General features: G+C 43.6%; 1 protein-coding gene across 1 annotated transcript in view; it reads left to right on the forward strand.

The window, feature by feature from the left end:
- The window catches only part of LOC120732609 (cadherin-2-like), a 100724-nt gene that overhangs the window by 37284 nt on the left and 37186 nt on the right, over nucleotides 1-26254 (forward strand). The window contains exons 3-5 of the mRNA XM_040030345.1: nucleotides 10763-10983; nucleotides 13779-13952; nucleotides 18873-19028. Of these exons, the coding sequence (XP_039886279.1) occupies nucleotides 10763-10983; nucleotides 13779-13952; nucleotides 18873-19028 (551 nt within the window). The remainder of the gene's footprint in view (nucleotides 1-10762; nucleotides 10984-13778; nucleotides 13953-18872; nucleotides 19029-26254) is intronic.

Raw genomic sequence — 26254 nt, forward strand, 5'->3', positions numbered from 1 at the left:
GATTTTTCCCTTCAACACATATCCGAGTGCATCGAGTCAGCCAGCTGTTTAGCAGGAAGACATGGTGGGTCAGTAAATGGAAGGTCCTGTGAACAGCAGGTGATGATAGTGGTTGAGCCGCGGCCTCTCAGAGGCTGCAGCTCTTATTGCCTGGTGATTCATCCATCAGCCCGGTGCTCTCTTCACATGGTAATACCCTGACAGAGTGTGTAATGCAGGTATGGGACCACAGAGTGATGACTGCTTTTGTCTGACTAGCGACTCAGCATTCACTCACTCTGTGTGTTTATTAGCAACATATTGGCCTTTCAGAGCTGGAGCTGATTGATTTTGCACGCTTCTCCTAGCAGCTTCTGTCTGGGGGGGGCGGGGCTGTGTCACTCAGTCCCGCCCCTAGAGGAAAAAGGAAAGCGCTGCGTACATTCAAATAAGCTATTTTGCTTATGAAGGCTTCTAGCCGGGAGAAGTGAGCCAGAAGCAGCTCCATGGCAGCCATAATAAGAGCTGTTTGAATTGTCCAAATGCTTTGGAAACGAGTGGCAGTGCTTCCTTTTTTTACCTCCTATAACTCAGAGCACACTGGAGCATCTTTTGTCAAAGGACCATCACATATTTGCAAAAGTGCTCTGACGTCTCCGAAAACGTCGGAGCACTTTTGCAAATATGTGATGTCTTGATAAACTGAGCAGATATTTGAGGTTTACACAGCTACATTCTCACCTGACAATATGTTAAACGTTTATTTTGTGACCCAGAAAGAATAATAAGAGTAACATTAAAACTAAGTAGCTGCCGCCATTGTTGGAAACTGTAATTGGCTGGGCCGTGCTCTCAATTCTGGGATAGGCTGGGCCACAAAGGTCACACCGGACCCATCCTTCAAATCTGGGGAAAAGGAGGACGCATTTTGAGGAGTCTACGAATGTCGTTGCATTGCTGTGACGTAATCTGCCTACAAATGCAGCCTCAGCAGGATGCAGCCTATGCATTTGGATACGATACTTCTTCTTCTTCTTGGGTGTTTAACGGCAGCTGGCATCCTTGTAGATTCATTGCTGCCATTTACTGTTTCGGTCCGTTATACTAATGCTACTTATTCCTGCGTCTTTCAGGATCTTACAAAGCTTCAAACGACATGCCGACTATTAAATTAGTCATCGGCGATTTTGATAGTCGACGTAATCGTGACTAGTCAACTAATCGTGGCAGCCCTACATCCAACAATTCATGAAAATGGAAAAAAGAAAATGCGCTGCTGCAAATCATTAGTAAATCTGGTCCTATATGTTCTTCTTTCAAACTCCAGCCTTTGCAATGAAGTGTTATTTTTCACAGGATGTTCTCATATAAACGACCTGCATGAAATAACAGAGTAAGAACATTACATTGCATTTTGCAGTCCCTCTTCTGCACATTGCAGTTTCATATTGGGAGACATCCAGCGTCACATTGTTATGGAGGGTAGTGTAAGCAGTGTGAGGTCATTCGGATTCTCAGCACTCCACTTTTCTCTTTTTCAAAGTTCTTATGAGTCTTGGATGATGTTTTTTGTCGAGGTCAAGGAAAGTGGTTTGGAAAAGGAAGCCGTGTCCTAGTTAGAAGACCTGAGAACCACAGAGGGAATTTTTTTTGGTATTTTTTTTTTCTGAAAACATACAAAATGAAGAAAATCAGATATTAGAGATACTTGATGTGAGATTAAATGGATACAGCAGGATTAAGCAAAAATGCAAAAACTGGAAAAAGACAATAAAAGACATGATCAAAGAGCTTACCAAAGCAGAAAGGAAAACTAGCTTGTGTAAATTAAACTAAAAGAAAGGATTAGACATAACATAAAATGAATTACTTCATCAACAATTATCACAAGAATTAACTGAGATGCTAATTTATTTTCTTAAGATTCCAGAAGGTAGTGAATGTTCGTTCCAGATTTATACATCAAAGTAGAGCAGGGCGATACGACCAACAATATTTATCACCATATACATTTGAAAATATGTGATAACGATATAACTGACCATATAATTGACACGAGACAAAATACTTTACAACTCCACAACTTTATTAGTGCAAAACAAAACAAAAAAGTATTTTCACTTAAACAAGCAGCTGTTTTTTGCATTAAAGTTATATAAAAATATAACAGTGCAAATGCAAATTCCTCGCTGACAGTTTAACCAAAAGGCATTTCCAGTGGAAACTGGCCGACATATCCTCAGCATAACCATGTATAATATCCACAACACTTAAAAAGAGCTTATACACACACAATACGGTAATATTATGTTGAAGCACAGTACGTATCACTCCGCGAGGCTCCGCCTACGATAGCCGTAATGCTCCGACAATCCATCAAGCGGTGCGGCTTCGTAGCTCAGCAAAGTCGTACTGAAACATCTGACAGATTTTCGAGCGCCGTGCACATAAAATCGTTTCGAGGTCAGTAAACACAACCAGAGTTCATACATAAGGCACACGGGATTATAAGGGGCTCTGTCGACTTTCAGAAAAATCAAAGGATTGATTTTAAGTGCGCCGTATTTTCCAAACAACACGGTAATAACGACGGCCCGCTAGCATGCGCTACCAAAAATAGTGCTTTGTTGTGTATCTGATGGACGAAAGCTAAACCAGTTCCACACCAGTGAAGCTGCAGCATTTTTACAAACCAGTTCTGGTTCATCGTTTCATTCAACGATCTGCTTTCACTCTTCTCATTCTGCGTCGCCGCCATGTGCGTATGTAAACAAAGGCACTGCGCATGCGCGTTTTACCCATATTCTATCGCCATATTTCATTTTCCTATCGTTGCCCAAAATGACACCGGTATTACCGTGAACGGTATGATATGGCCCAGCCCTACATCAAAGTATTCGAGGGAATTGTAGCAGCAGCCAGCTAGCAACCTTGGAGACCTGCTACTCCAAGCAGCCCCGCCTATAATTATACAAAACTTGATCCGAGGAGAGCAGCCGAGCACAGCTGTGTTTCCAGAAAGCCCCTAACAACAAACACGACTAAAACCAAATGACTAAAATCGCAATTTTATCGTAACTTCATGTGTTGGATGGGCTTATTAGAGTAAAGCTGATGAAGAGAAGTTTTCGTTTCCACTGTGCACAATAATCCACGAAGGTTTTGTATTTACACACTGTAGGTGAAATGTTTGGAAACTGTGGAGAAAAAGATGCGTTTAGTTATTTAAACAGGTTAATGCAGACACTTTGTTACCATCCAGTTCATTTAGATCTAGAAACTGTTCATTTTTACAGGAGATGAACCAGAATTTGGTGAATAAAAGGCCACATATCACTTTCCGATGTTTTTTGATAAGTTGTTGGCCCAGCAGGAGCCTCTTAATTTAATTTAAATTCATGAAACATTATGCCCTCCATATTTTCTGCCTCCATGGGCTGACAGAGGGAAGAAGAAGTTGGCCTCTGGCTTCGCTCCTAGACTGAGTTTATCTAGCAACACCCAGCTGTCACTGAGACACACACACACACACAGCCTCAAAGTTCAGCAGTGTTTGTGAGTATTCAGCAAACAGAAAGTTACTTTGGATGATTCACTAGTGAGGATTTAATCCTGTTTGTTTTTTTGTTTGAGTTTCGTGTGTGTGTGTGTTTGTGTGCAGGTTCACATGAGCCTTCATTTGTGTGTCCTTTTTATCTCCATGTGTGTTCAGTCAGGCCGCCGTGTCACAGGTTTCTGGGTTTGACTTGTTGTTTGTTTTATCTTTAATACTTTTATACTGAGTTCGGAACATGAAATCATGGCTACGGCTCATCAAAGCCGGCCAAGCTCGCATTGATCATGATTGGAACGCTTTCTTAAATCAACAGTCGCAGCAGGCTGACATCAGACAGCCTGTTACACCCTGGTGCGTCTTCAGTCTAACTGGTTTCTGTAGGGGACAGGATTTGATTTTTACTAGCAGGGGCGGGGCTAAAGGGGTGGCACTGCTCCCACTGAAACGTAATTGGCTACTCCTGGTGCCACAACCCCGCACGTGTTTGTCATATCAAAGCAAAGTCCTGGTTCGTTTTTCTCTGGGAGAAACAGTGTTGTACTTCTCAGTGCATCGATATTGTTACAGGGCGGCTCTCAGTGCATGCTCATGAAGGCGTTACGTTGGTGCACCTAAGTGTTTGCTTTGGTGTTTATTTCTGATCTAACTGTTAGTCCTGCCATGCAGGATCTGAATCTTTCATCTAAAATCACAGTGGTCTCATCAGGTCTGTGTGTCCTGCAAACATGACACTAACACACTGTTTGCCTTGAACAGTGTGTGTGAACTAAAAATCAGCCCAGCTGCTGTTAATGAATAACAGTAAGCTATTAACTAACGTTTTTTAACTTTTGTAGTATTTGGACTCGTAACTCTTGTGAACTTGTGTCTTGTCAAGCTTGTAGCTGAGTTTTCTTGGTAAACGAACTTAACAGAGTTTACCAAGCCAGCTGGTTGCTAGCATCACCTGAGAGCTACGCTCTGTGAGACCGTATTAGCAGAGAAAGATGAACGGATGGTTCAAAACGGTTTGTATCTGACTGTGTATTTAAACCCAGACAACCATCGAACGCTTTCCCTGAATGTTTAGGTAACCATATAGTAGTGTGAGAATTCTTATATTACATCATTTTTTAGCTAACGATACCTGAAGCTGCATTTTTCTACTTGAACAACGTTAGTTAGGCTGGCAGACTCGGTCAGACTTCTTCTCTGTCCAATGTGTGACAGCCAGTGAAATGATTGGAGCTGCTGTGGGAGGATTTGCAGTCAGTCACACGTGTAATGAATCGGCCCTCACATGCCCTGAGGCGCTTCCAGCCCTCAAACTGTTTCATTAGTGTTTGTGTCAGTGGAGAGTTTGGGGGTCCCAGTGTGGCCCAGGATGTGATTTTCCAGCGTTTCACTCTGACCCCACTAACAACCTGAGGAAAACACTGGGCTGCTGTCACTCCTAACAGAGAGTGCAGGAAATGTCCCAAACAGTACTCTGCCCTGGTGTCTCTCCCTGTGCCTCCTTGTTATTGCAGAGGAGAGTGCATGCCAGACTTTTCAGGGGTTACTACAGTTAGGATCATTTGCTTCCAGCAAAGATATCGATTAAACGCCAGTAACGCATTGATCCTGTGTGGCACATTCAGGACTGAGAGGGGTTCTTGAGAATTATAGTAATGAACACTGCTACTCTTATTTCAGGATCAAAGTCAACATATTTTATTCAATTTAAAATGTAATCACTTTATACATGATGAACTAGCAAGCACAAATAATCATTGAAAATACAAAATAAAAGCCGAGCACTTGTGCAGCAATATTATGAACTCCAGCTGGTTAATTACAGAATTAATTATGTGCAAAGGTCAGCGAGTACTGACTTAGCAGCGGTTCCATCTCAGGGCACGCAGGGCAATCGCTTGGAGTGAGTACTGTGAATGACAGTGGTAGTTTCAGCCATCTGTGGGAGGAGCTTAGAGTGACATAAACAGGACACGACAGAAGCTGCAGAGCAGGCAGGTTCACGGCATGCTGTGGATGCTTCAGTTCAAAAAACCAAGAAACTTTGTGAAACATTATCTGCTGTTTCTGCACACCTGCAGCTTCAGGCTGCTGCTCCCTGCTGTCTATGTTGATGTTCTGTCTGAAAATAGGTGGTTGAACTGGGCAATCACCCACTGCTGCCCAGCTACATCTAAAAGCCCCACGCTTAGTTCTGCTCCAGTTCCCTCTGTGTAGTAGGAGGATGGGGGTGTTAAATCACACGGCTCTAAAATCATGTAGCAGCATGAGTGTTTTTGAGCTGGACATGGATAATGTATGAGCATTTACACCAAGCAGGTACAGACCATCAGACAGAGAGCAGAATCTCAACCACCTCGGAGGCCAACAGGAAAACAAGCTGTGATTGTCTGTCAGCTTCGTTTTCATGTTAAAGCAAGCTGCCGTTCACATAAGATGGTTTAGATCACTGTCTGATGTTTTTGTGCAAACAGAGTCGACACATTCCCAGTTTGTTCTATTTTTAGAATGTATTTCAAACTAAAAATGCAATTTTAAACCAAACCATAAAAAATGAAGCAAACACGTGTCTGTGCTAAGAAGCTTTTGCTCTCCTCCAAAAACAACTAGCTGTACATAAATTGCCAGGTCGACTCATTCAGGTCTGACTGCAGCCAGCAGTCTTAAACCAAACACTTCAATAAACGGTTTTTGAAACGATGATTTTAGCTGAAAGTTCGACGCAGGACCAAAGTACGGCTAATGCAAAATAAGTGCATCCATGTGAAGGCTTACAGAGCTGCTGCAGATGTGTGACACGTTATCTACCAATGAAGAAGAAAAATGAAGTTTCCCAAAAGTGACTCACCGCTAACTCCGCTAACTCCACTAACTCCACCCTCTGCACCGCGAGACAGACGCTCATCAAGCGGGTGGGTGAGCAATGAAGCCTTCTACTGCAGCGTTGTGGATTGACTGAAGGCCTTTCAGGGAGCTTTAAGGACAGCTGTAATTAGCGCAGTAATAACAAATGCACGGACTGCTTTGGAGCATCACTCTGCAGGAATTCATGATTTTAGCTTGTGCAGATCAGACGAGGCCGGCCTGTTTAAGTGACATATCCTGGTCAAACATGACTCTGAGGTTTTCACAGTCATACTAGAGGCAAACGTGATGCCAGAGTACATCTACAGTGAAGTGCAGGAGCAGTGGCAGTCTGATGCTGGGGGATGGTTGCTGATTAAGGGTCAGGGTGAGACTCCAACTTCGGGGAAACATGAACTCTGAGACTGTTAAAAGAAACATTTTTGCCTCAAGAGCTGGGATGGACTTACTGCTGATGAAGGTTGGCACAGTTAGCTCTTAGTTTCAGTTCGGTTAAGTTCACTTTGTTGATGCTTTTTTTTCCTTTTTGGTTAATGAGCCAGTTTAGTGTGAAAGCTAACATGCTGAGGGACACAGACTATCAAACACTGTAAAACTACATTTGCAGAGTATTTGTGAGAAGCTTGTTAGCGTCTCTCCTGTCTTTGTCCAATGAATCAGTTTTGTGGCTGATTTAAGCAGCAGTTTGTCACGTTTTTGTTCTTGAAGGATCAAACATGGCGTTGAGATTTTCCTCCTCATATGTTGACATAATAATAGCACCCGCAGGACTCCTGTGAGTGCATCAGCCCAACTTGTCCCTTTTAAATTCAGTCCGTGTGTTTCTTTCTGATGGACATGAGACAGTGTGATAGATATTTACTGCAGTTTCATAAAGTTTGAAAAGAATGTGCTTTAAAGCAACCGCGTTGTTGCATATGGTGAGGAGCTCGTACAGAAGATCGTTCTGCTGTTTTTAGCTTGTTTGAGTGTGAGAGACGGCTGGAGGCTGAGAAGCCTTTAATATTGTCAGGAACATGCTGTGCATTTATAACACTGACACGTGTTTGCAGTCCCATAACGATCTCACACACAGAGAAGACTGTTTTATTCAAGCCTTTCAGTTTCCTAGCATCTGAATGTTTTGTGGACCTGACAGTTTAAGTTTACTTTAAGATGAAGTGTTGAGCTTCGCTCTGTAAAGGCTGGATCGGTGTGGTGAGGCTGCTGAGGCCTCGGGTCTTCCTCTGATGGAGGGAGAAGTTTCTGCTGGACTTTCTTGGTTTTGTCCGTGGTCTCTCTACTGTCCTCTTTCCTGTCTTCTCTTTAACCTCAAACCAAAACTGGTCAAGGTCAAAACGACTCATTTAAGTCTCGTTTTTCTCCCCACCGTGATAGAGAGCATGGCGAATCGTACTTTGGTTACTTTCTGAAGTCCCTTGAAACAACGTTGTCATTAAACCCTGAGGACATGAATAAAGCTGCATTGAGAGTTTGTATTCATTCATTGTGTTATATAACACTCTCCTTTTCTGCCCGGCGCAGCAGAGATGGTGCTGTTAATGGTTCACAGTTAGGAGAACAGATCAAACAGCCACAGGCTTCAGAAACACAAATGTATGTGATTCCACTCAAGCTGTATTCTAATGTGTCCGACACAACAACGAATGTTGTAAATGTTGTGGGTGCGTGCATAGATTTACCAACAGTTACTGACAGGATACAAGCAGACGCTCGTTCACACAGTCGTCGCCGTTCCCCTGCCGCCGTCACAGCCGCCTCTCGTAGCTCTCATCGGTTGCTATTTTTCGCTCGTCGTCAGTGCGTCAAACACCTTCTACCTCTAACACCAGTAAAAATAAAACGTGTTTCTGTCAGCTGAGAAGTGAATTAATTAACAGTGAATGTGAAATATAAGCTGAATATTTTGCTCCATGTCACACACAGATTTGTCTAATGTTCTAACTTCATACACTGAGGACTGTTGGGTAGGAACTCCTAAACTTTGATAGAAATGAAAAAACTCAGTGAATTTTTAATGCATTTACCACACAGCAGGGAAGCAGATCAGTATTTTACTGAGGCATGAACTCTACTGAAGTTAGTGATCCCCTGACTTTTCCTTCAGGGCTACCAGCGAGTCTCCCCGTCAGTGTCTGTGTTTGTTCACTGGCAGAGCCGAGCGGTGGTTCGAAGAGTTTCCAGCCCCACAGACCTGCTGATGAGTCTTATTGATAATCCAAGACAGTGCAGAGCACTGACGTTAGTCAGCTGCACTGATTGTCACTGTAACCTATGAGAAAGGAAATGAAATCAGTGCCGATTATGGCTGGACGAGAGCCACAACCTGCCTGGCGTCTGGTGAATGAGCTCCACATCCTGGTGTCTGTTAGGAGACGCTGCTCTATAAAAGCAGTCAGGTCTTCTTTGGCTCACCGTGTTCTCACGTCGAAGCTACAAAACTTTACATTGCAGTTGGAACAATGTAGCAACTTTCACATGTTGACAGTTGAACATAATTGAACGATTCTGCTTTGTTTACATTTTCACAGAGATGCTTTGTGATTACCCTCCAACAGTGACACACTCACTTTATTCCTGGCAGATGGTTGATGCGCTGTTCAACCCACGAGGCAGTAAAGCAGCTCCACGTTCTTCTTTCCAGATGATTTTTGAGGAAATGCAATAAAATGTGTTTGTGACGGGATTAAACAAGCAGTTTAAAAAGGCCGGCTTGGACCATTTTCCATCATTTGCAGAAACGTGAGTCATTAAAAGTGTGTAACGCTGACTTGACTGAAGATATCACAGAAACTTTGTTGTGGGAGAGGCAAACAACATTTCACATCAACACATTTCTGTGTTATCACATTCCTTCTCTCCACCGGCCTGTTTGGCTTCTCAGTGCTTGTCAGAAGCAGCGTTTGGACAGAAACAAAGCCTCAGCCCCCCCCTCCCCCAGCTGGGGTGGAAGAAGCTGTTCTGGATGCACTGACTTGTTGTTAATGTGCAAGCTGTGATGAGCTGACATTTGCCATTGACAGCTTTGTTCCGCATGAGTGTGCTGTGTCTGCTCACGTCACACTGTCAACAGAGTTGCACTGATTTCTGGCTAAATGCAGTCACAGCATTGCGCGCCTCCCCCGGGCATCACAGAAGCCATTTCCTCTGCGAAGGTGCGCTAAAGCTGGCAAGCACACAAAGAGGAGAGCGTTGCATGGTCTTCCTGCAGAAAGCTGCTCCCATCTCTGCTTTACTCCTGCAAATCCCGTCTTCAGCTTTGGGATTTACAGGCTGGATAAACTCTCGGGCCAGGTCCACCAGTCTCTCCTCAAACGCTCATCTAAATGCGACTCAGGTTTCACATCAATTTACTCCGTTACTTTTTTCTTCTCTGAAATTCTCCTTAAGCGGCTTTGAAGAAAAAGCCACTGTGATTGGTTGTGTCCAGGTTTCATCGAGTGTTGAGTTGTTAATACTTAGGAAGACAGCATAATTGGGATAAAACATTCCCTTTGTGCATTAGTTTCAGCTCTCCCGTTGTCTTGCGTTATAGATCAAACCTTCTCGTTTACAGTGTCGCACGCCGGCTCTTCTCTAAAAGTCACAGTTTAGTTTAACTTGAGCCCAGCTGATGGAAGGAGAGCCAACAAGATTTATCACGAAGGAGCAAAAGTTTTAAAAGCTATTTGGAGGTGAGATTGTGGGCACGTCAGGCTAACTGATGTTGTCTGTTGGTTTCTGGCTGCAGCTCTGCATCGCCCTGCCTGTGGAAACCATTCAGGTCCTCAAAGGGTGCCAGTCCAGTGCTGCATAAGCCTCGTGTTGCTCCTTTCTGCACCCACAGACATCTAAAGCTGGGGGCCTGCAGGGACCAGCAGGGGCCCTCGGCAGACGAGCTTCATGACCACAGATCCTCCCCAGTCTGAGGCGTCTTCTTTCCCACAGATTACAGTATCGATATCGCTGATTACATGTGCTGTCATAATTAAGCAGCTCTGGTGTGAATGTGCAGCAAAATGCACAAATGTCATATAGATAAAGCAGAAAGTATAACTGATTAATAAAATATCATCTGTTTCATGCACACAGTGTAGACAGCAGTTATTAACGAGCAGTGAAATTCTGACAGCCCCATGCTGGACGAGAAGTGTGTCGCTGTGTCAGCACATGAGTTATTCATGCTGTTCGTCTGAATACAGATAAAACGGTCACAGTGAAAAGCCTGAATTTCAGCAAAAACTAAGGAAAGTTTTGGAGATAAAACCGTCTGTGACGTCTGTACAGGACGAGCTGTTTCAGTGGGACAAAAGCTGCTGCAGAGAAACAAACGTTTGTCTTGGCCTGCACGCATCGCTGATGCCGGTGTCTGTCTTCTCTCTTCAACAGTGAGCTTCCTGGACTGCGGCGGGGGGAAAGTCTGGTTCCAGGTTGAAGATAAACATGATTTCAGTGTGAATGAGGACGGTGGGGTCTACGCCCTGCACCACCTAAACCTGCTGGGAAAGGAGAAGGCTGTGCTGGTCTACGCCCATGACCTGCACACGAAACAGGTCTGGAAGGCCAGAATTCATCTCCGTGTTCATCCAAGCAACAGCACTCAAACGGAGGTAAAAGCATTCAAAGGCCTTTTTAAACCTTTACAGTTTTCATGTTTTTGATATTCTCATATTTGTCTTATATTTTGATAAGAGAGCTCCGACCCACCGAAACAGGCCGACTCATCTGACTGTACAGACTCATGAGGAACGCTGTTAGCCAGTTATGAAGACGGGAGCTGTCCTTAAAGGACAAAACTCTTTTTATACCAGGCTGTAAACATGTACACATGGGGCCTGACTCACGCTTGGAGCCCGTCTGTGCCAGCGTGTCACCCACAGATGAATTAGGTCTAATTAAACCAGGTAAACAAAATGTTTAGGAAACCAATAAAGGAGAAGCTCTGCTAACTGTGCAGATGATTGGTCCAGCATCACCATGACCAAGCCGAGGCAGCCCAACAGCAAAGCAATGACATGCATGCGCCTCAGCTCCGATCGTCATATTTATATATACCACGTGTTTGAAGCTCGATGGTCTAAGTGTATCACAGCAGGCTGACAGTCGAATCTCTAGTTTTGATTCTTTTATTGAATAGTTTGAAAGTTCTTCATCTACACAGGCAGAAAAGCAGAATCGCAGTCCCTTTTTGAATAGTAATGACTTAATTAACACATTCAGAACTCGACAGTGTTAACACATACCTGTATGCACGTCTGAGGAAGCCAGCACGTGAGAGAAATCTCCCCCCTGCTTCAGCATGAACACATATAAAATCACAGCTTCTGCAGCCCAGCAGGCGTCTGAGGTTGGCCAAGTGCTGATTGCAGAGACAAAGCAAGTCAAACAGCCATCTGTTAGTTTGTTTCATGTACAACAGTGATAATAAGGCCCTCTGCATGTATTTAGACAAGGCAGCAGCTTTGATTGGCTGTTCTTATAAACAGGGCCCAGAAATAGCTGGCTGCCATATGCTTTAGCTGCTATCAGAATCACTCGCTGCAGTCGGCGAGGAGGAGAATCACAGAGGGTGAAAGAAGCTGTCAACAATCCTTCGTAAGGAAGACTCATGAGGACGAGCCATCGCAGCTAACAGCCAGTCATTTGCCAGCAGTGTCAGCATCGAGGCCTTCAGCTGAGAGGCAGGACCGGGGTTGTTATCCAATGGAAGTGTGGAGTGAGACAAACAGGCGTCACATTTGCAGCTCGCCAGGCTCCACATGGCTGCAAATCGAGCCTTTGACCTTTGCTTGTTTTAGAAAAGTTAGACATCGCCGTGTTTAGTAATCCCTGCAACGTTACAGTAGATGTCAGAATAATCAGAGACTTAACAGGGAACGGTACTCTGTGCTGTCCACAGAGTCAGCTGTCCGACTAAGAAGGATAAGCAGCCGTATTCATTCAGGTCAGCTGACAGAGTCGAAGACGAAGTTGTGAATCGGCAGACGGGGAGGGGGGGGGTTACTCATCAGCATCCCTTCTTCTGTTGCTTCACCTGGAAACCTCTGCTGAATGATCATAGAAAGAGAAACCTACATCAAATATCACAGCGGTGAAAATGATGCAGAGGAACAAATTATAGAGTGACGTGTTATACAGATCTGCTCAGACAGTGGCAGACTCACACGAAGCCCAAAGAACAGCAGCTACATAATTATCATATAGATATGCTGAATTGCACCAGTGTAATTACAGCGTGGACTCTGAGCAGAGCACCAGCAGTCCTGGTACCGTGCACCTCTCTGCCACCAGCGTCACACAGGAGGCTGTGACGGCGTGATGTCGCTGGGCGAGTGGTTGGTGAGGTTAGCCATGAATGATGCTGAGGAAGAGTGAGCAGGAACCTGAAAGATGAAGAACTGACAGGCAGGACACACAGTTGGCTGTCACACACACACATATATATAAGAGTAAGAACAAAAATGCTAAAACTAGAGGACATGTTGACCACTAAAGCTGATGAACGCTCTGCCTGAGATGAGCCAGCCTCCATAATGTTGCACGTATCCATCGAACGAGTCACACGTCCTCTCTGAAGCTCTGTTTCATTTATTTTCATTTCCACGTCTTCTCCTTTCATATTTTTGATCATTGCTAAGAAATGAGAGTTTTTAACTCCACACATATCAAATCGTTGTTTTATAAAGCAGACCTCTGTGTGAGAGTGCGTGTTGCTCCTACACAAGCTGGTTTCTAATGAGAAGAGAAATAAGAAGCAAGTATGAACTCAAACAATAAAAGTGCTCCAGATCACTTTGAATCGTTTATGCAGGCCTGGCGTTTTTTGCAGTGATGTCAAATCAATCGTGTTTGCTATAAAAATGAAATAAAATGTTGGAAACACAGAAGAGTACATCTGCTTCCTCTGTGACCTCAGATGACTCTTTGCTGGCTGGAAATGACGCTTCTGTTCAGTCAGTGCTGCTAGTGATATATGAACATAATTTATTGTGCAGTGTATCATATAAATCCATTGTACTGTATGCCAGAGTATTCTTGGTATAACATTTAATTGAATCGGGTCCTGCAGAGAGTAGCCCTCCCCATCTCCAAGGTCAGGGGCTGCACGGCTCCTGTGCAGGTGCATTGTGGGAGAGTAAATGAGAGGCTCCTTCCTTTTTTTCTTATCGTCGTCTGTGAGGCCTGCAGTGTCACTGCAGATCTGTGGCTGCAGAGGACACACACACACACGCCCACACATGCTGACAGGTGGTGGTCATTTATCAGGCAGACTATAATGAGAGCATTAATCCAAGCCACTGGAATGAGGTCAGAAATACCCTGAGTCACCGAGCCGTCCCTGCGCTTTGTGTGTGTGTGTAACCCTGAGCTGAATATACACGATGCTTGTTTACTGTCTCTGCAGGTAAAGCCCGGTGATGCAACACTGACTCAGCAGGTACCAGAGATCTTGTTTCCATGGCGCAGCGTGGTTGTCAGAGGCGATGGTACTCTGAGGCGGGTGAAGAGGGACTGGGTCATTCCGCCTATCAACGTTCCCGAGAACTCACGAGGACAGTTCCCTGAGGACCTAGTCAGAGTAAGACACACACAGACACACACAACAAGGCCTGTCTTACTGTGGCTGTGAGGACTGAAGAGAAGGAAGAAAACAGGGAAAACAAACAGGAAAATACAGCAAAGAGCAAAATGTCTGGAAAAGATAATCAAATGTGACCCAAATGGACAGCACGACAAAATAAAGCTAATGAAATACCCAGGAAACAGGATCCTCGTTAGCCTGTTTCAACAATGAGCTAATGCAGTCTGACAGAGTGCTATAGCAGCTAGCAGCTATGCACCAGCATACTGCGTATAAGAGATGGATGTAGTGATTAGTCTTTGATGTCCATAATGATATGACGATGATATTTAGTGCATGATGCTATCAGCCAAGCCTAGCCTGCTTGGTTAGCAGCCATAAATGTGCAGCTGCATCTCAGAGCAGTGTTTCCCACGAGTGTTAGTGTTTGTGGACCAGAGGAGGGACACAAGAACATTTATGATTGACATTAACAAGTTTGTCCTCTGAAAATATTTTATTTTCCAAAAGCTTTGTGAGATACACCTAAAGAATAAACCAGCTAGCTCTCAATGAGCCTCATATCCTGTGGTTTAACTTCAGCTTCACTAATGAGCTCAGCTGTCCTCGGACTCCTGTCTGCCACCAAGCAGCTGACGCAGCACCAGCATAGCTGCAGCCAGTCGGACACTCGACACAGGAAGCAGCTAGCTGGTCAGCAGCGACTGAGCTGAACAAGAGGAAGGATTGTAAACTAGTAAATCCAACTAAGCACACATATGCCTACAGATAGACAGATGCCTGCTAGGAGATCACACACTGGAAACACTGCTGCACAGACTGAATAGTCAGTACAATCAGCCATGCAGCAAGCTGTAATATTTCTCACATAATTGCATTAAAATATGCAGAAAGCAGCAGCTTCAGTTAAGTGACTGACACTACATGACATTAGCTGAGGTGTGGACTGTGATGGCACCCATCTGTCACAGCAGCCCCAAAAACATCAGCTTTCAGGTGGATCGTAGAGAAGTTTACCGTTAATTCACAAATGTACCAAATATGTTCATGAACTTTGTCTTAAAAGGTAAAAGTTGGTCTCAAACAGAGTATTTTAACAAGAGTCTGTGTGGAATCACTGGATTGTGAGTCAACCTCAACTGGTCCAGAACAAGAAATCATTTCTCTTCATTTCTCAGCCCTGAATGCTGCAGCGTGCCCTGAAAAAAGGCCATGTTGGATTTACTGGATTCAGTGGACACTGGTTGCACACAAATGTTTTGCTTTGGCAGAAACTTAAACAAATGAGTTAAATCAACACAACGTATTCATATTCAATAAACCTGTGTGTTTGTGTTCTGAAAACGCGATTGAAACAAGTTTAGATGAAGTAAGTTGAACTCTTGTTTTAATCCTTCATAAGTTTGTCATTTTATTTCAACACTATTCAGTAACTTTTACCCCAGTACTGCTTGGTCACTTAAATACCACATGTTGTCTTCATATTACATAATGTTCAGCAAAGTCTAGTTAACATAAAAGTTGAAGGGATCTACAACAACTACCGTCCGCCTGTCTGTAGCCTGGTTGCAGCAGGGCATAACCCCAGAGCGATAGGTTAGAAGGCAGGGTACACCCTGGACAGCTCACCAGTCTTTCACATAGAGACAAACATCCATTTGCGCCAGATTGTGGATTCGAACCCAGGACCTGCTTACTGTGAGGCAACAGCACGAACCACCACGCCACCAATCCTGGCTTATCTAAAATGGAAAGCTATGATTTCAAGGCCACGTTTTTGTCCTTGACAGGTTAAACACAATAAATAGCGCTAGCATGCACGGGGTGTGTAGTGTCTGCCTCCAGTGATTTTCCTGTGGTGTAAAATCTCGTGTGGTCTTGTGAATTTCATGAGTCCAGTAACTAACCACTCCTACTAGATTGTATCAGGTCATCTCAACAAGAACAAATGAAGTTGTTGAACTTCGTACAGATCCTACATGATTCAATTACGTAAAATTTTTGTGTTCAAATTACAAGTTAGACTTTTTTAATATAACAACCACCCAATGTCCTTTTTTCGGTAAACCAAAAGAAGTAGAGGCGGCTGCTCGACTTGACTGAGATGGACGCCTTCCTCAAACCACGACCCAAAGCGCGCGAGACTGAAATCCCGTGTGAGATTTAACATTGCTATATTATTGACTTACTTCACTCAAACATGATATGAACAATTTAATCTACCCGCTCTGCATATCATGTAGTTTCTACACTATATAGTTACACTTAACTTTAAAGCCTGAGGCACTTGTGTTAAAGACACGATGCTTACATAAATCCAAGAGCCGGCCAATCCCTTTTTTTCAGTGCGATTGGAAACTTGAAACACTTAAAGGGTCACATCCAGTGACCTCAGAGCCAATCAGAGATTTACAGCAGAGTGTTACGACCCGGCTCAAAAGCCGCAACATAAAAACAGAGATGAATAACAGAGTGTGGGTGAGAAGAGGTTTCATCCTAAAATGGAAAACCAGGTTGGCTAAAATGGCTGGTGCCACCAAGGCAAAGACTAGTGCACTGCCGGGAAGCTTGCCTCAGGTATGCTTTTATCCACACCTGACTAGGTGTGGCCAATTAGCACCAGCTGAAAACACTGAGACGATTAGAAGCTGCAGAGGGACGCAACACAGAGCAAGACCATGCAGTAAATTTTAGAGCAGACATAATAATGGATTGCATTTATATAGCGCTTTTCAAGGCACCCAAAGCGCTTTACAATGCCATTATTCATTCACTCTCACATTCACACACTGGTGGAAGCAGCTACAGTTGTAGCCACAGCTGCCCTGGGGCAGACTGACAGAAGCGAGGCTGCCATATCGCGCCATCGGCCCCTCTGGCCAACACCAGTAGGCAGCAAGGTAAAGAGTCTTGCCCAAGGACACAACGACCAGGACAGAGAGCCCAGGGATCGAACCGGTGACCTTCCGGTTACAGATGCGATTCCCAAACCCCTGAGCCACAGTCGCACAGACATGCAGGTATGAATAAAAAATGAACTCAATACTAATGATGACATCTATGAAGAGTCCAAATATGATGATAAAATACTACTAATGCTGAGTTAGATAAGTGTGCTGTGAAAAATGAGTCGTATCTGTGCCTTCAAAGCACAAAATAAAACTTTGCTCACCAAGGTCCACGTAGAAATATATAGAAGCTAAACGAATTCTGATGCTGGCCTTCTTCATTCTTCAGAAACCGTTGTTCTTCAGCACATGGAGCTGGATTCGGCTCTGTCGGGCGTAGGCTGGTTTAGCTGTGTTTGTGCAGAGGGTGCAGGCAGGGAGCTACACGTGGGTTGGAGAGGTGGACCATTGTTCATATTCAAATAAACTTGGTTCTTTTTTAAAGGAATATTTTCATTTAAAATATGTTTTTAATTTTGATCAACAGAGATAGTTTCAGTGGTTTAGTCGGGATATGAGCAGTGCTTTCTCTACATGTTAGACTTCACGTTACAGTCAGCGACATTCTTTTCATGAATCACTTCTTTAACTCCCAAAGCTTAGTAAGAGACACAGCATCCATCATCTAAACTCTACACTTACACTGTCTGTGGGCTGCAGGAAGACATGAGGCTCTCTCTGTGTTCCTCGTGAATCAGACGTAGCTCTGCTTCCTGTAACCCGATGACCTTTGAAACCTTTGGCAACATTTCTTCTGACACAGTACACATGTAATAAATCACTTTAGTTACTTTAACAATGGCAGCCTTGCAGAGCAAACAGCCTCCACACATAATACGTAATTATTATGAAACCAGTTATGCAGCTGTGACTGCTGTAATAGAGATGAAGTAGGTAAGAATGACAAATGCAGCTGCAGCGTTAGCCTCGGTAAGAACTATTTTATCGAGCAGGAGTCTCAAACTCACACTGGTTTGATCCTCAGGGAGCCAGACACGTGGATCTATAATCTACTTTTTTAAGTGTAAAGAACTGTAAGTCTGTTCTAATATTTCAAAGCAGAACACAAACAGCAAAACAACCAAATGTCAACATTATTTCTTACCAAATGCACATTCAACCTAAGAGCAGCAACTTTGGCATACTGACTGTTTGGAGCTGTGTATATGTAGGAGATACAGTGCTGCACAGTTATATGTGGCCTTTGCAGAATATAAGACTACATGTCAGTGCTGGTCCATTTCTAAATGTAACTTTAGGAAAAAAGGAATAGTCCATGTTGTGAAAGCTCCGGCAGGTAGATATCTGTGCTCTTTAGCACACAATGAGCCGTGCAGATGGAGAAAGAGGCAGCTTACCTTTCAGACTGAATTTGATTTGTACATGGATCATTTATTCTTTGCTTCTGTTTGAGTGTTTTCAAACATAGCCTTCCCTCTGGCTCCGCCCAGTATCTCCGAATAAATGCATTAATTCGGAGACGTCTTCATCTTGTTCTGAGACTTGTAAACATGTGTGTGTGCATGTCGAGTATCTTTGCAGCACCCCCTCGCTCTTTAATGCCGTGATGATGTGGACAATGTGCAGGATATTGAAGGTGCTCCAGACATCACAGTTTATTTTAGCTTCACCACATTTCCTTTCCTGAGCTGCTTCAGGCTCCTGCTGCGTGTTGCCTGTGCAAGCCTAAAGTCATCGTGACACACAAGACACATCCAGGTCAAACTCACAACGTAGCTCCACTTTTGGTTTCATTATATTCTTACATTTAAGAAAAGATGGCAGTCGTGCTCAGCAGAAAGAAGCAGCTCCCAGAATACTGTGACAGCAGCAGAATGCCGACTTCAACATAGAAAGTTTGTTTTTTAATGCAGATTTGCTGTTATTTACCACCTTCACTGTTCTCCCGGCTCTGCGTTTCCTGTAGTAAACACTTCCTGTGCCCTTTGTGTTTCTATCTGTTATTTAGATCCGCTCAGACCGGGATAAGAACCGAATGCTGCGCTACAGTGTGACGGGACCTGGGGCTGACCAGCCTCCCACTGGGATCTTCATCATTAACCCCATCTCAGGCCAGCTGTCGGTCACCAAGCCTCTGGACAGAGAGCACATCTCCAATTTCCACGTAAGACTGTGGGCATGCCAGCGAAGGTCAAAGACGGAGCAAATGATGAATGCTTTAGTGATCGGTGTGTTAGCTCCTCTGGCTGCATGTTAAACCGAGGTCTGTGGTTAATATGCGATACAAACGTCTGCAGCGTTGCGTCTCGGTTCCTTCTTCCTTGTTGCACTGAGCGTTCTTGCATGGTAGATATGTCATAGCGTTAGTGTGTGCTCTTCAAAGTGTTTTCTGTGGCCAGCCAAAGATGGGCTCTTTCTATTTAAGTAACTTTAAAAGTACTAAAAGTTTCACCTTAGATTACATAAAGTGCGGTTTAACACCAACCCTAACACTTAGGACCTGCCTCTGGAGGCATGAGTCTGCTCCCAGTCAGCACGCTGCTCTGTGTCATCCCTCGCGTTTTCATGTTATATCTGTGCTGTCACTCTCTCCTGGATTTATTCTCTCTCATGCAGAGATGATGAAGACATTCCTTTAAAAAAGCCACTTGGTGTTTGCTTACTATATCTGCTACCGTCACAAACAGCTCCGAGAGCAGAGTCTAACCTTTTGATCTGTAGGAATGCACACACAACTCACACGGGGGAGTGGAAATCTGGAGTCGCAGCAGGTTGATTTGCATTTAAGCTGTGTGATGAATATTCATGTGATTGGATGTAGTTGTCAGAGCTAGGAGCTGGGATTGGCCTGCATGTTTATTCATGAGGGAGGCTTTGGCTCTTTGAGAGCCTCATACAGATGCACTGTAAAGGAATGACTTATCAGGGCCAATCAATACCTATATTCAGCATCTTTGACCACATTATGCTGAATAAATACATCACATATGCACCTGATTTAAACTAAGGCCATCAAAAATAAAATAGATGTTTGATTTTCAAAGTGGGAGTATGTTCCTTGAAAAGTTGTTTTTCCAAAGTTTTGTGTTAGCTTTGATGGTTTTGATCTTTGAGCAGATTATTTAATATTAATTACAAAGCACTGTTTTGTAGCTTTTATGCTGAAACCTCCAGAGATGCATTCAACTACACAACAAATGGCATATAGCATGTTTTCTGCAGGTGCTGGTATAAACTTTAGGCTGCATACATGTTATTCTAAAGTAATCATCCCAGAGCATCTCCAAATTCTGCACAGTTTGGTCTTTGGCACATGTGCCGTGACCGACCAGTATTAGAATAATAAGCGGTTTAAGGGTCCTCTTTCAGTATATAGGTGGTCCACACCATGTCTGATCACCAAAGTCCAATTCCACTGACGTGTGTCATGACTGTGTTAGGCTACAGTGCACGTACCCCGTCCTGCTTCAAGGGATAGTCTGGGCCGTGGTTTAGTTGAACTCACAGTGCGCTTGAACTGCGATAGCTATGTGCAGTCAAGCACAACTCGCTTCCTGAACCACAGCTGCCTCTGCTATAATCACTGTTAGCTATTTCATTCATTAATTGTTCTTTAAGGTATTCGAGAGGACCATATGATTCACACACTGGTGCAAAAAGTTTTGCTAAGATGAAACAACAAAATGCATTAAAATTGCCAGGAAAGGAGTATTTATGTAACAGGTGTACAAACTGTATTGTGCACAGCGCGGTTGGTGCAGCCTGGGCTGGAGGCACAAGTGCATGTGGGTCAGTGTGTACATGCATTTCTGAAATAAATCAGTTCATAAAGGTGAAATGTTTAGCAAAACAAAATGGTCACAATCACTTATTAAGAGTAGTGCTAGTGTAGTGTCAGTGTAAGTGTAGTCCGATGTAGTGCGAGTGTAGTGTGAGTGTAAGTGTAGTCCGATGTAGTGCGAGTGTAGTGTGAGTGTAGTGTAAGTGAGGTGTGAGTGTAATCCAATGTAGTGCGAGTGTAAGTGTAGCGTGTGTGTAGTGTAAGTGTAGTGTGAGTGTAGCGTGTGTGTAGTGTGAGTGTAGTGTGAGTGTAGTGTGAGTGTAGTGTGAGTGTAGTGTGAGTGTAGTGTGTGTGTAGTGTGAGTGTAGTGTGAGTGTAGCGTGTGTGTAGTGTGAGTGTAGTGTGAGTGTAGTGTGAGTGTAGTGTGAGTGTAGTGTAAGTGTAGCGTGTGTGTAGTGTGAGTGTAGTGTGAGTGTAGTGAGTGTAGTGTAAGTGTAGCGTGTGTGTAGCGTGTGTGTAGTGTGAGTGTAGTGTGAGTGTAGTGTGAGTGTAGTGTGAGTGTAGTGTGAGTGTAGTGTAAGTGTAGCGTGTGTGTAGTGTGAGTGTAGTGTGAGTGTAGTGTGAGTGTAGTGTAAGTGTAGTGTGAGTGTAGTGTAAGTGTAGTCCGATGTAGTGCGAGTGTAGTGTGAGTGTAGTGTAAGTGAGGTGTGAGTGTAATCCAATGTAGTGCGAGTGTAAGTGTAGCGTGTGTGTAGTGTAAGTGTAGTGTGAGTGTAGTGTGAGTGTAGTGTGAGTGTAGTGTGAGTGTAGTGTGAGTGTAGCGTGTGTGTAGTGTGAGTGTAGTGTGAGTGTAGTGTAAGTGTAGTGTGAGTGTAGTGTAAGTGTAGCGTGTGTGTAGTGTAAGTGTAGTGTGAGTGTAGTGTGAGTGTAGTGTGTGTGTAGTGTGAGTGTAGTGTGAGTGTAGTGTGAGTGTAGTGTGAGTGTAGTGTGAGTGTAGTGTGAGTGTAGCGTGTGTGTAGTGTGAGTGTAGTGTGAGTGTAGTGTGAGTGTAGTGTGAGTGTAGCGTGTGTGTAGTGTAAGTGTAGTGTGAGTGTAGTGTAAGTGTAGCGTGTGTGTAGTGTAAGTGTAGTGTGAGCGTAGTGTGAGTGTAGTGTGTGTGTAGTGTAAGTGTAGTGTGAGTGTAGTGTGAGTGTAGTGTGTGTGTAGTGTAAGTGTAGTGTGAGTGTAGTGTGAGTGTAGTGTGTGTGTAGTGTAAGTGTAGTGTGTGTGTAGTGCGAGTGTAGTGTGAATGTAGTCCAATGTAGTGCGAGTGTAAGTGTAGTGTGAGTGTAGTGTGAGTGTAGTGTAAGTGTAGTGTGAGTGTAGTGTAAGTGTAGCGTGTGTGTAGTGTAAGTGTAGTGTGAGTGTAGTGTAAGTGTAGTGTGTGTGTAGTGTAAGTGTAGTGTGAGTGTAGTGTGAGTGTAGTGTGTGTGTAGTGTAAGTGTAGTGTGTGTGTAGTGCGAGTGTAGTGTGAATGTAGTCCAATGTAGTGCGAGTGTAAGTGAGGTGTGAGAGTAGTTTGAGTGTAGTGTAAGTGTAGTGTGAGTGTAGTGTAAGTGTAGTGTGAGTGTAGTGTGAGTGTAGTGTGAGTGTAGTGTAAGTGTAGCGTGTGTGTAGTGTAAGTGTAGTGTGAGTGTAGTGTAAGTGTAGCGTGTGTGTAGTGTAAGTGTAGTGTGAGTGTAGTGTAAGTGTAGCGTGTGTGTAGTGTAAGTGTAGTGTGTGTGTAGTGCGAGTGTAGTGTGACTGTAGTCCAATGTAGTGCGAGTGTAAGTGTAGTGTGAGTGTAGTGTGAGTGTAGTTTGAGTGTAGTGCGAGTGTAGTGTAAGGTTTTAAATGGCACTGCACCTTCTTACCTGTCAGAACTCCTTAGTATTTATCGCCCCAGGAGATCTTTGAGGTCAGCTGACCTGATGCTTTTAGATGTTCCCAGGTATAGATTAAAGACTAAGGGAGAGAGGGCGTTTGCTGTGGCTGCACCCAGACTGTGGAACAGTTTACCTCCTCATGTCAGATTCTCCACAAGTCTAGAAACTTTCAAAACTGCTCTTAAAACTCACCTCTTTTCATTGGCTTTTAGAAAGGTTTAATTTATTTGTTTATTTATTATTTTTATTAGCGAGGTGTTTTATGGAATTGTGTTTTATTGTATTTTATTTGTATTTATTGTACAGCACTTTGGTCAGCCTTGGTTGTTTTTAAATGTGCTCTATAAATAAACTTGACTTGACTTGACTTGACTAGTGCGAGTGTAGTGTGAGAGTAGTGTGAGTGTAGTGTAAGTTAGGTGTGACTGTAGTCCAATGTAGTGCGAGTGTAAGTGTAGTGTGAGTGTAGTGTGAGTGTGAGTATGTGTCCTGACTTTAGGGACAATCAAAAGGCCAGCACCAGAGGACCTCAGGGTCCGCGAGGGTTCATATGGTAAAAGCAGATGTGAGAGATAAGAAGACCATTAAGACCATTAAGACATTTAAAAACCAATAAAAGAACTTTAAAATCCTGAAACACACGGGGAGCCAGTGCAGCGATTCTATCAAAGGCTGCGCTTAGATCCAGCAGCACCAGGACTGAGAGCTTTTGGGAGTCCCAGTTACACCTAAGATCATTTAGAACCTTTAGGAGAGCCGTCTCTGTGCTGTGGTTCACCCTAAATCCAGACTGGAATATCTCCAGGATCTGTCTATCATTCAGAAAATCAGTAATCTGAGTAAAAACACGTTTTTCTAAGATTTTACTTAAAAATGGTGAGTTGGATACAGGTCTGTATTAAAATCATTACAATCCAAATTGCTCTTCTTCAGAAGGGGCCTCACCACCGCCGTTTTAAAGGCAGCAGGGAAGACACCCAACTGAAGAGAGCAATTCATCATGTATAAGAGCTCAGCTTCAAGAAATCCATAAAGTGAAGAGGGGATAAAATATCAGATCTGATGGCGCTGACGTTTCCCCTGAAGTGGTCTGCAAACTGCTCACAGAGCGAGTCTGTGGGCTTCTTTGGGAGCTGTTAAAATCAGGGTTAAATAAATGATCTATGGTGGAAAAGAGGACCTTGGGATTATTTTTGTTATTACTGATTATTTTGGCGAAGTATGAATTTCTTGAGTTCCTTAATGTATTATTGTACATTTTATGTTGCTCGCAAGATATTTGATGGTTGATAGTATTTTTATTTTTCCTCCATCTCCTTTCTGCTGCGCTGCAATTTCTTTTGAGTGTTTTGACTTCTTCGTTTCTCCAGGGTGATGCATGTTTTACGTTAATCTTTTTGGTGGTGAGTGGAGCAACAGAGTCAATGCTTTTCTTCAGTTTGCTGTTAAAATGATTAAAAATAAAATCACAGGGTGCAGGTAGAATCACAGGGGGGCCTTCGTCTAAAACCCTGGTAAAATTTGCAGCCACTTCAGAGGTTAGATAGCGCCTCTCACAGTTCGCACCGCTGAATAAAACCGGTGATGTTAAAAAACACACAGTAGTGGTCAGAGACAGCCAAGTCAACAACAGAGGACACGCTGGTGGACAGCCCATGGGTGATGACCAGGTCCAGAGTGTGTCCTCTGTTGTGAGTCGGCTGCATGACGTGCAGGTAAAATCCAAACAGTGAAGAATGTTTAAGAATTCTTTTGCTGCAGGGTCAGAAGGATTATCTATGTGCAGGTTAAAGTCACCGGTTAGAATTATCATGTTATATGTTGAATGTATGTTTGTTAAAAATTCAGAGAATTCCTTGATAAAAGCAGCGCTGTCTTTAGGTGGTCTGTAAACTGTGACAGATAAAACTGGAGGGCTGCTGAAAACAATAGCATGGAATTCAAAAGAGGTAAAATGGTCAAATAAAAATGTGTTTGGAGGTGAGTGTGTTGTTGGCCAAAGATGCAGTCCCACCACCTCTCTCACCACTTCTAATAGAAAAAGAGAAATTAGAATTTGGTGGGGAGGCCTCAGTGAGAACAACTGGTGCATCCGAGCCCAGCCATGTTTCAGTTAAAAATAAACAGTCGTTTATTAAAATCATAGTTTCAATTCAGACGAGCCATTCCACATTAATGGTGTACAAAACAGTGACAGCTACCCAGTTGTGTTCACGAGGCTCCGCCTACGACAGCCGTAATGCTCCAACAACCCATCACGCGGTGCGGCTTCGTAGCTCAGCAAAGTCGTACTGAAACATCTGACAGATTTTCGAGCGCCGTGCACATAAAATCGTTTTGAGGTCAGTAAACACAACCAGAGTTCATACATAAGGCACACGGGATTATAAGGGGCTCTGTCGACTTTCAGAGAAATCAAAGGATGATTTTAAGTGCGCCGTATTTTCCAAACAACACGGTAATAATGACGGCCCGCTAGCATGCTCTACCAAAAATAGTGCTTTGTTGTGTATCTGATGGACGAAAGCTAAACCAGTTCCACACCAGTGAAGCTGCAGCATTTTTACAAACCAGTTCAGGTTCATGGTTTCATTCAACGATCCGCTCTCGCTCTTCTCATTCTGCGTCGCTGCCATGATTTTTCTGCCGTGTGCGTATGAAAACAAAGGCACTGCGCGTTATTCTATCGCGATATTTCACTTTCTTATCGTTGCCCAGCATTATACCGGTATTACCGTGAACGGTGGCCCAGCCCTAGTTGTAAAAGCAGTGTGGGACTGTTTGATGCACTGAGACTGGAATATTGCTTTCAGGTTATTGTGACATTTTTTTCCAAAGTACACAGTAAATATTTGTCACAATGTGACAAAGTGTCAGAATCACTGTTAAAAGAGCTGCGTGGGAGAACCATTCCTGTTATAAATATAATAATAATTCATATTTTGTGTAAAGTCTTTTGTGATTTATGGTTGCCTGAAGTCTGGGGTCCATAGAAACCCATTAGGCTCCTTACGTCTTTGCTGTGACACACAGCAGGTAGACTGCAGTTTAATCAGACTGAGAACAGGTGACTCAGCCAAGTTATTCCACCTTAAAAGCTCTTTGGTTGTTTTATCCATTTGTTTAGGATCACTGCCCAGCTGACCGATGAAATGTGCTCCAATAAGGTTTTATGCCTTTGAATTAATGTGTACAAACACAACGCTTCTGTATAATTCTGCATTCATTCAGCTGCTTGCTTTTGTGGGTGTGGGATATCCACTGGCAGCCATGCATGCCCAAACCACAACCTAGCCTTAGTGGTTCAGTTTTTTGTTATGGGGTTTGTGCGTGTGCTGCATCCTCAAAGGTTCGAGCCTGAAGTCTTCGCTTGATCTTTAACAAAGAAACATGTCTGTCTAAATCCTGCACAGCAGTCTTGAATTACTCTGCAGCCATAAAAGGGATTTTCTTCACCATGCAGGGTTTGTCCTCATCCATACACGTGTACGACTCTGCTGCAATCTTATTTAACATTTTCTAGTTTAGCAGTTTTCACCAGTTTTGTCAGATTGTTGGCAAATCGTTCGACCTCTCAGCGACACAGTTGTGCTTTTTAGCCCCTGCAAGATAAAACTGATATAAGATTGCACGGTAACAGCATTCAATCTAAACTACGTGTGAGCTCTTTGTTCATAATGTGACTCACAGGTGCCTGAGATCCAT

This window comes from Simochromis diagramma, unplaced genomic scaffold (genome assembly GCF_900408965.1).
Source record: "Simochromis diagramma unplaced genomic scaffold, fSimDia1.1 OVJJ01000334.1, whole genome shotgun sequence".
NCBI classification, from domain to species: Eukaryota; Metazoa; Chordata; class Actinopteri; order Cichliformes; family Cichlidae; genus Simochromis; species Simochromis diagramma.